At 49.6% G+C, this 10459-nt stretch overlaps 1 protein-coding gene across 1 annotated transcript in view; it reads left to right on the forward strand.

The window, feature by feature from the left end:
- LOC311106792 (opsin-5-like) overlaps positions 1-8144 on the forward strand; it is a gene marked incomplete at both ends in the record, with an annotated part of 38829 nt that extends 30685 nt beyond the window's left edge. Inside the window, 3 exons of the mRNA XM_084149175.1 lie at positions 6431-6765; positions 7342-7586; positions 8078-8144. Coding sequence (XP_084005301.1) covers positions 6431-6765; positions 7342-7586; positions 8078-8144 — 647 coding nt within the window. The remainder of the gene's footprint in view (positions 1-6430; positions 6766-7341; positions 7587-8077) is intronic.
- Between the last annotated feature and the right edge of the window lie 2315 nt (positions 8145-10459).

Here is a 10459-nt window from a genome sequence, read left to right on the forward strand (position 1 = left end):
TATTTTTAGGGCCTTCCTCTGACACCACCTGGTATAGAGGTCCTGGATGGCAGAGAGCTCGGCCACAGTGATGTAGTGGGCCATCCGCACTACCCTCTGTAGTGCCTTGCAGTTGGATACTAAGCAGTTGCCATACCAAGCGGTGATGTAGCCAGTCAAGATGCTCTCAATGGTGCAGCTGTATAACTTTTTGAGGATCTGAGGGCCCATGACAAATCTTTTCAGCATCCTGAGGGGGAAGAGGCGTTGTTGTGCCCTCTTCATGAATGTGTTGGTGTGTTTGGACCATGATAGATCCTTAGTGATGTGGACACCGAGGAACTTGAAGCTCTCGACCCGCTCCACTACAGCCTCGTCAATGTGAATGGGGGCGTGCTCGGCTCTCCGTTTCCTGTAGTCCATGATCAGCTCCTTTGTCTTGCTGATGTTGAGGGAGAGGTTGTTGTCCTGGCACTACACTGCCAGGTCTCAGACCTCCTCCCTATAGGCTGTCTCATCATTGTTGGTGATCAGGCTAACTTAAGGATGGTGTTGGAGTTGTGCGCGACCACGCAGTCGTGGGTGAACAGGGAATACAGGAAGGCGACTAAGCATGCACCCTTGAAGGGCCCCCGTGTTAACGGTCAGCGTGGTGAGTGTGTTGTTGCCTACCCTCACCACCTGGGGCCGTGCCGTCAGGAAGTCCAGGATCCAGTTGCAGAGGGAGGTGTTCAGTCCCAAGGTCCTTAGCTTAGTGTTAGCTTGGAGGGCACTATGGTATTGAACACTGAGCTGTAGTCAATTAACAACATTCTCACATAGTGGGAAAGGGCAGTGTGGAGTGCAATAGATATTGTGTAATCTGTGGATCTGTTTGGGTGGTATATCTAAAAGTCTTTTAGAATTTTAGATGCTCCCTGACTGTCTAGCTGTCACGGTTTCGGCCGAGGCTGCCTCTCTTCCTTGTTCGGGCAGGCTTCGGCGTTCGTTGTCTCCGGAATACTAGCTGCCACCGTTGTATGTTTCATGTTCGTTTGCTTTTGTCTGTTTGTTGTGACACCTGTTCTCATTTAGCGTAATTAGTGTCCTATAAGTTTCTCGTTGTGTTTGTCTAGTGTTGTGTGTGATTGATTTATGTCTGTCGTGTGTTGTGCTTGTCATTCGCTATTTCGCTCGGTTGAGCTTCACTCCACTGCGTTGGAGCATTTACGCACATGTTTAGTGCGCCTTTATTTTTGTCGCCTTCGTGCGTAGTTTCGCCTTCGGGCAAGTGTGTTCGTATTTTCCTTGTTGGAAATTGAACTAAAGTCTCTTGGACTATACTTCGGTGTCCTGCGTTTGATTCCACCACTACACCCACCTACAGCACTCTTGACAGAATCACACACCATCAAGAATGGAATCAGCAGGAGCCGCAGCAGCCCAGGCGACGCTGGAGGACAAGGTTCGTGAACAAGGTGACCAGATCCGGCAGATGGGGTCCTCTCTGCAGGAGGTGATCACCACCATCCGAGGCTGGGGGACTCCTCCACCGCCATCCTCCCTGCCAGAACCATCGGCCAGTCAGCCCATTCCTGCTCCGGAACCCCGAGGAGTTCGACTCTCGCTCCCGAGGGCCTATGATGGGACCGCGTCCGGGTGTCAGGGATTCCTTCTCCAGGTGGAGCTGTACCTGGCCACCGTGCACCCGGCGCCCTCGGGACATGAGAGCGTGTCCGCCCTGATCTCCTGCCTTTCCGGGAAGGCGTTGGAATGGGCCAACGCGGAGTGGAGGAGGATCGACGCGGATACCATCACCTACGACGAGTTCTCCCGCCGCTTCAGGGCGGTGTTTGACCATCCCCCGGAGGGGAAAGCGGCGGGGGAGCGTCTGGTCTTCCTCCGGCAGGGGAGGAGGAGTGCCCAGGAGTTCGCCCTCGAATTCCGTACTCTAGCGGCAGATGCAGGGTGGAATGAGCGGGCTCTCATCGATCACTACAGATGTAGTCTTCGCGAGGACGTCCGTCGGGAGCTGGCCTGTAGGGACACCAGCCTCTCGTTCGACCAGTTGGTCGACATGTCCATCAGGCTGGATAACCTGCTAGCTACCCGCGGACGTTCCGAGGGGGGTCCGTCCATTTCACCCTCCAGCGCCTCCGAGCCGTGCCCCATGGAGCTCGGGGGCGCTGGCGCTAGAGAGAGGAGGGGTCGGCTTACGAGGGGGTCCATCTCCTGCACCAACTGTGGTCGGGGAGGACACACCGCGGCTAGGTGCTGGGGATGGCCTCCTAGGGGAGAGGACGACAGGTCCCGCACTGGGGATTCCTTCCAGGTGAGTAGGCGCCCCACTCACCCAGAGCTCTCTGTTGCACATTTCTGTATACCTGTGCGTTTTCCACAGGTAGCACCTCATTCCCAGCATAAGGCGCTGGTAGATTCAGGCGCGGCTGGGAATTTTGTTGATAAGAAGTTTTGTTTAGCCTTAGGGATTCCCCTTCTTCCTGTTGATGTCCCTTTCCCCGTTCATGCCCTAGATAGCCGTCCGTTGGGTGCGGGCTTAATCAGGGAGGTCACTGCGCCACTTAGGATGTGTGCGCAGGGGGGTCATCAGGAGATGATTCAGCTATTTCTGATTGACTCGCCTGCGTATCCGGTGGTGCTGGGCATGCCCTGGTTGAGTACCCATAACCCATCTATTTCGTGGCAGGAGAGGGCTCTGATGGAGTGGTCTGCCCAGTGTGTGGGTCGATGTTTGGGCGTTTCCGTAGGGGCTACCTCGGTGGAGAGTCCAAACCAGGTGCCCGCACTGCACGTTCCCCCTGAGTATGGGGATTTGGCTATTGCATTTAGTAAGTCGAGGGCGACGCGGTTGCCGCCCCATAGGCAGGGAGATTGTGCGATAGACCTCCAGGCAGGAGCTGCGCTCCCACGGAGCCATGTGTATCCTCTGTCTCAGGAGGAGAAGAAAGCTATGGAGACTTACATAGACGAATCTCTGAGACAAGGATACATACGGCCTTCCACTTCCCCTGCGTCCTCAAGTTTCTTTTTTGTGAAGAAAAAGGATGGTGGTTTACGCCCGTGCATCGATTACCGTGGTCTCAATCAGATCACGGTAAAGTACAGTTATCCACTCCCGCTGATTGCGACCATGACTGAGTCATTGCATGGGGCGTGTTTCTTCACTAAATTAGATCTCAGGAGCGCGTACAACTTGGTGCGCATCAGGGAGGGCGATGAATGGAAGACAGCCTTTAGTACCACCTCGGGCCATTACGAGTATCTTGTCATGCCATACGGGTTGATGAACGCTCCATCAGTTTTCCAATCATTCGTGGATGAGATCTTCAGGGACATGCAGGGGCAGGGGGTGGTTGTGTACATAGATGACATTCTCGTGTACTCGCCTACCCGTGTCGAGCATGTGGCCCTGGTGCGCAGAGTGTTGCGGAGGCTGGTGGAGCACGACCTGTATGTTAAGGCAGAGAAGTGTCTGTTTTTCCAGGAGTCGGTCTCCTTTTTGGGGTATCAGTTGTCTGCGTCAGGGGTGAAGATGGAGGTAGACTGGGTGTCAGCCGTGCGTAATTGGCAAACACCAACCACTGTGAAGGAGGTGCAGCAGTTTTTGGGGTTTGCGAATTACTACCGGAGGTTTATCCGGGGTTTTGGACAGGTGGCAGCTCCCATCACGTCTCTTTTGAAGGGGGGTCCGGTGCGTCTGCAGTGGTCTGCCGAGGCGGACAGGGCGTTTGGGAGGCTGAAGGACCTGTTTACCTCGGCCCCGGTGCTGGCGCATCCGGATCCCTCTTTGCCATTTCAGGTAGAGGTGGACGCGTCTGAGGCCGGATTAGGAGCCGTGCTTTCACAACGGTCAGGCGCGCCACCTAAACTCCGCCCCTGTGCTTTTTATTCTAAGAAGCTCAGTCCGGCGGAGCGAAACTATGACGTAGGGGACAGGGAGCTGTTAGCCGTGGTACAGGCCCTAAAGGTGTGGAGGCACTGGCTTGAGGGGGCTCAACACCCTTTCCTCATTTTGACGGACCACCGTAACCTGGAGTACATCCGGGCAGCGAGGAGGCTGAACCCTCGTCAGGCAAGATGGAATATGTTTTTGACCCGGTTTACATTTAAGATCACGTACATCCCTGGGTCACAGAACGGTAAGGCAGATGCACTGTCTCGGCGGTATGACACGGAGGAGAGGTCCGTGGAGCCCACTCCCATACTACCGGAGTCGTGTCTGGTGGCACCGGTAGTGTGGGAGGTCGATGCTGAGCTCGAGCGGGCGTTACGCACCGACCCTAGTCCACCGCAATGCCCGGAGGGTCGGAAGTACGTTCCGCTCGAGGTTCGGGATCGATTGATCTATTGGGCTCACACGTCACCCTCCTCTGGACACCCTGGTATCGGCCGGACAGTGCACTGTCTTAGTGCCAAGTACTGGTGGCCCACGTTGGCAAGGGATGTGAGGGTTTATGTTTCCTCCTGCTCGGTGTGCGCCCAGTGTAAGGCGCCTAGACATCTGCCTAGGGGTAAGTTACTACCCCTGCCCGTTCCACAACGACCATGGTCTCACCTCTCGGTGGATTTCCTTACTGACCTTCCTCCTTCACAGGGGAATACCACTATACTGGTCGTTGTGGACCGGTTTTCTAAGGCCTGTCGTTTGCTCCCCATGCCGGGCCTTCCTACCGCCCTGCAAACTGCCGAAGCACTATTCACCCATGTGTTCCGGCACTACGGGGTACCCGAGGATATTGTGTCTGATCAAGGTCCCCAATTTACCTCCAGGGTCTGGAGAGCCTTTATGGAGCGGTTGGGGGTCTCGGTGAGCCTCACCTCGGGTTACCACCCGGAGAGTAATGGGCAGGTGGAACGCGTGAACCAGGATGTGGGTAGGTTTGTTAGAACATACTGCCAGGACCGGCCGGAGGAGTGGGCAAGGTACGTTCCCTGGGCCGAGATGGCCCAGAATTCCCTACGCCATTCCTCCACTAACCTAACCCCTTTCCAATGTGTGTTAGGTTACCAGCCGGTTCTGGCACCTTGGCAGCAGAGCCAGATCGAGGCTCCTGCGGTGGATGAGTGGGCGCGGCGCTCGGAGGAGACGTGGAACGCTGCACACGTCCACCTGCAGCGGGCCCTCCGACGTCATAAGGCGAGCGCCGATCTCCACCGCAGTGAGGGACCGGTGTACGCACCTGGTGATCGAGTCTGGCTCTCTACCAGAAACCTGCCCCTCCGCCTGCCCTGTCGGAAACTGGGTCGGCGGTTTGTAGGGCCATTTAAAGTCCTGAGAAGGTTGAACGAGGTGTGTTACAAATTACAACTACCTGTTGAATATAAAAGTATTAACCCCTCGTTCCATGTGTCCCTTCTCAGGCCGGTGGTAGCTGGCCCACTCCAAGAAAGTGAGATCAGGGAGACTCCTCCGCCCCCATTGGACATCGAGGGGGCACCGGCGTACTCCGTGAGGTCCATCTTGGATTCGAGACGTCGGATGGGGGGTCTCCAATATCTAGTGGAGTGGGAGGGGTACGGTCCGGAGGAACGGTGCTGGGTGCCGAGGAGAGACATTTTGGACCCGTCTCTCCTGACGGAATTCCATCGTGGGCACCCGACGCACCCTGCTCCGCGTCCTCCGGGTCGTCCCCGAGGCCGGAGTCGGCGCACGTCTGGAGCCGCGCGTCAAGGGGGGGGTACTGTCACGGTTTCGGCCGAGGCTGCCTCTCTTCCTTGTTCGGGCAGGCTTCGGCGTTCGTTGTCTCCGGAATACTAGCTGCCACCGTTGTATGTTTCATGTTCGTTTGCTTTTGTCTGTTTGTTGTGACACCTGTTCTCATTTAGCGTAATTAGTGTCCTATAAGTTTCTCGTTGTGTTTGTCTAGTGTTGTGTGTGATTGATTTATGTCTGTCGTGTGTTGTGCTTGTCATTCGCTATTTCGCTCGGTTGAGCTTCACTCCACTGCGTTGGAGCATTTACGCACATGTTTAGTGCGCCTTTATTTTTGTCGCCTTCGTGCGTAGTTTCGCCTTCGGGCAAGTGTGTTCGTATTTTCCTTGTTGGAAATTGAACTAAAGTCTCTTGGACTATACTTCGGTGTCCTGCGTTTGATTCCACCACTACACCCACCTACAGCACTCTTGACACTAGCTTTCATTTCGGTGATTATTTAGTGAGCTAGACACAGTCATTTCTACACAGTTTCGGTTTGGTTTTAGTCATTTTAAAGTATATATATTTGTTTACAAGTTGTATTTGTTTTACTCAAACCACCCGCGGGCCGGATTGGACCCGGGCCATATGTTTGACACCCCTGGTTTACAGTAACACAATACCTTTATAAGAATGAATAATTAACACTTTGTCATGAATAAGTTCATTGAAATTATGATCTGTGATATCTGGACACTTTATTATAATAATGAAACAAAGAATGATTGATCATTGTGCCCATAATTGTGCCCACAGGGACATGGCTAAAGAGGCAACATGCTTTCCTGAGTATGGTGTTTGTGTGGCTGTACGCAGGCTTCTGGGCCACCATGCCCATTGTGGGCTGGGGCAGCTACGCTCCCGAGCCCTTTGGCACTTCCTGCACTCTGGACTGGTGGCTGGCCCAGGCCTCTGTGGCGGGCCAGAGCTTCGTCATTGCCATCCTTTTCTTCTGCCTTATCTTCCCCACCGGCATCATCGTCTTCTCCTACGTAATGATCATCTTCAAGGTCAAGTCCTCAGCCAAAGAAATCTCCCACTTTGACACCAGGAACAAGAACAGCCATAATATGGAGATTAAACTTACCAAGGTGCGTGTGTGTGTGTGTGTGTGTATGTTAGAGCCCTGCACGGGCATTCATTTTAAGGCTGAGCCCTACCCATGCCTGCAACGTTCAGGCTCTACCCTACCCAGGCCCGAATGCTTCTGCCAAATTTAAGGACCTGCCCGAAACCCAAAATCAGAAATAACTTCCTCCATTAGTAAATCCATTAGCTGCTCCTCTCTGTCTGCCATTCGCTCCCTGAGCGCTGCTCACTCTGCATGCTCTCTGCTCATGGTGGCTCTGAGTCTGTGAGTATCCATAGAAATGGCTCTGCTTGGGCTGCTCAGTGAAGAGAAGAGACATGTGAGAGCAGTTTGCTGTTAGCTACTTTTCGTCACTCTAATCTCCGACAAAACTCAAGGAACATTATTATTTTCTGTGAAATAATCTCTCCTGTCTTATATTTGACTAGGTTAAAGCACTTCTGACACCATGTTATGATCTTAGTTAGATATGACTGTGTGTGTGTGGACGTGTGCGTGTTTGTGCACGGAACCTCACCTAAGAGATACTTTAATTATTGTGACAGACCTGTGATGTGGTTCTACTTGTGTCCTCCAGGTGGCGATGCTGATCTGTGCTGGTTTCTTGATAGCATGGATCCCTTATGCAGTGGTCTCAGTGGTGTCTGCGTTTGGCGAGCCCGACTCAGTGCCTATCTCTGTCTCTGTGATCCCCACTCTGCTTGCTAAGTCCTCTGCCATGTACAACCCCATCATCTACCAGGTCATCGACCTGAAACACTCCTGTGCAAAATCCTCCTGTTTTCAAGTTCTGAAGAAGCGCACACATTTAAAAAAGTCAAGGTATGGAGTAGTATTAATTTCATGGCTTTCTCTTCTACTTTCTATTCCCCTGGATCGACAGTTAAAACTGTATAGACCTAGTTTAATGTTTATCTTGTTTAATGGCTTGCAAGATCAAGAGTTAAAACGATGTAGTTAAAAAAAATTCTCAAACAGCTTGCTAGATCTAGAGTTAAAGGTAGACTCAGCTAAATTACGTTGCCACGAGCAGCATCGCAGATATTAAGATGAACGAGATGCAAGACTTTGCTCTCACACAGTTATACATAGTATCTGCTCATGTGTACAGGTTGGTAGTCAGGGCACCAAAACAGCTGAGAAGTTGAGCCTCGTGCTTCAACGCTCTTAGTTGTTGCGGAAATTGACCCATTATGCTGTTTACTTTCTGCATCTACGTCATATCGCTATACCTTAAAAACTGCATAGTTTTCTATGCAACTTTTCTAACTTTTCTAACTCATCAAACTTTTCTCTCATTGTATCTCCCACAGGTTTTACACAATTTCTGGCTCGATTAAAGTCAGTCCGTCCATAAATGAGTCTCACATTGAAATATGAGAGAAAGACAGTGGTAATCTCCTGTGATATGACTCCTGTCCCCTCACCTGTCCAATTACAACCCTGCTATCAACTGCTAAAATATTGACCACCGCTCATCACCCAGACCTACTGTACGTAACTCAGTCTTGCTTTATCTATGTTCCTGCTCCAAACAGCTCTCTGTACTCTGGCTGATGTCAAGAAGTATTTTTACACTTTGTACAGATTGTGTATTGTAACACCTGTGACATGCATATTTTTAAGAAACTTAAACCTTTATGTGCTCCTGTAAGATCTAAAGTGTTGTTAAGAAGGAGTTATGATATACAGATGTTGGATCTTAATTTGACCAGTTTCGTTGCAGGAGTAAAATAATCCTGCAGCAGGAGGATTTTATTATTCTAAAAAAAACGGATAATTTCTAACAGGAAATTAGTTTTCATAGTCTATAGTAGGCTATAGTTTAGGCGTGAGATCTAGTGATAGAAAGAGGAACTGCAGGTTTTCAGTGAATTTATGTTACTACTAGGCCTCTTTAAAATTTCCTGTGGAGCAGAGTGATCAAATTAAGATACCATATCTGTACAGAGAGCTGGAGAGACTGTGGTATTGATGTTGGGGTTAAGCATTATTCCCTGCTTCAGGCAGGTTTGACTGTAGCAGCACTTTTCATCAACAATCAAAGTCGTCATATGATTCTTACTGTCACTGGATACATGTTCAGAGACGTTGTTGACATCACAAAACAAAATACAATTTTAGCTCATGCACAAACTGCATGCTCCACTGTGAGGTAGCCACCAGCACATGTAGTTAATTGGACCAAATATCAAGTCACAGCACAACAATGTCTGTTAAGAGTAGTGGCTATGTGGTACAGCTATGCTCCTGTCATCGTTATCCATTCTGTGTGCACAGATATTAGTCTTTACGTCTCATATACAAAACATTAAGAACACCTTCCTAATATTGAGTTGCACCCTCTCTTTTGCCCTCAGAACAGCCTCAATTTGTCGGGGCATGGACTCGACAAGGTGTCAAAAGCGTTCAACAGGAATGCTGGCCCAGGTTGACTCCAATGCTTCCCATAGTTGTGTCAAGTTGGCTGGATGTCCTTTGGGTGGTGGACCATTCTTGATACACACAGTAAAATATTGCGTGTGAAAAACCCAGCAGCGTTGCAGTTCTTGACACAAACCAGTGCGCCTGGCACCTACTACCATACCCTGTTCAAAGGCACTTAAATATTTTGTCTTGCCCATTCACCCTCTGAATGACACACATACACAATCCATGTCTTAAGGCTTAAAAATCCTTCTTTAACCTGTCTCCTCCCTTTCATCTATACTGATTGAAGTGGGTTTAACAGGAGACATCAATAAGAGATCATAGTTTTCACCTGGATTCACCTGGTCAGTCTCTGTCATTGAAAGAGCAGGTGTTCTTAATGCTGTGTACGCTCAGTGTATGTTGAGTGACAAAACACAATTTAATAAAAATACAAATCCACATGATCAGAAAGAATAAGACAACCATAAATGTGGCATTGGCTTGTATACCTTTGAATTACTCAATTAATTAAAGTAATGAAATTAATTAAAGTAAGTTGAGGTGCTATGAAGATCGAAGTCCGTTTTCTTTTGAGAAACATGTTTTTCAAAAGTATTTATACTGTGTGTGCTTGGGTATAGGGTCCAGGCTTTGAGTTATATGCAATAAAACAATCTTTAGAAAAACATTCAGTGGAAATAATTATCCTATTGTCTATTATTTTATTTTAAATCCTTCATCTTTACTCTAACTGAGGGTGTCAGCATTCAACACACTGTAAAAACAAAAGCATAGCTGTTTTGGGATGCCCTGTCAAGGCCTGACACATCCACAGACGCAGTGGGTGAAAGTGTGTTGAGAGGCCCTGATCTCGCCCACCTCTTTAGAACAATTGAAAGGCAGAAGGGTCAACACACCTGTGCTCAGCCTAAGGTCCTGACATTGGCAAGAACAATCTTTATTTGACAGTATTTATTCAAAATTATACAACGGGTGTCTATTCCACAAGTTACCACCGGCTAAATCTATTACGTTAAGATGCCTATTTACTCTGTTCCATCTGATTGCGCAATCCACTGTCTCATCAGCCCAGCCAGGCAATATATAAACTTTATCTCCACTATAAAAAGCATCTAGACATTATCTCATATTTCTTTTAGACTAACATTTAGTTTTCAACAGAGGAGATTTGTATAAACCTTGCTGTCTGTCTCTCCGACATTTGCAACATTGTTTCAATATTCAAATTTGATCTCTAGCTGTCCCATAGTAATGAACGTTGG

The sequence above is a fragment of the Coregonus lavaretus genome, assembly GCF_964263955.1.
Source record: "Coregonus lavaretus genome assembly, chromosome: 31".
In the NCBI taxonomy this organism is placed as follows: Eukaryota; Metazoa; Chordata; class Actinopteri; order Salmoniformes; family Salmonidae; genus Coregonus; species Coregonus lavaretus.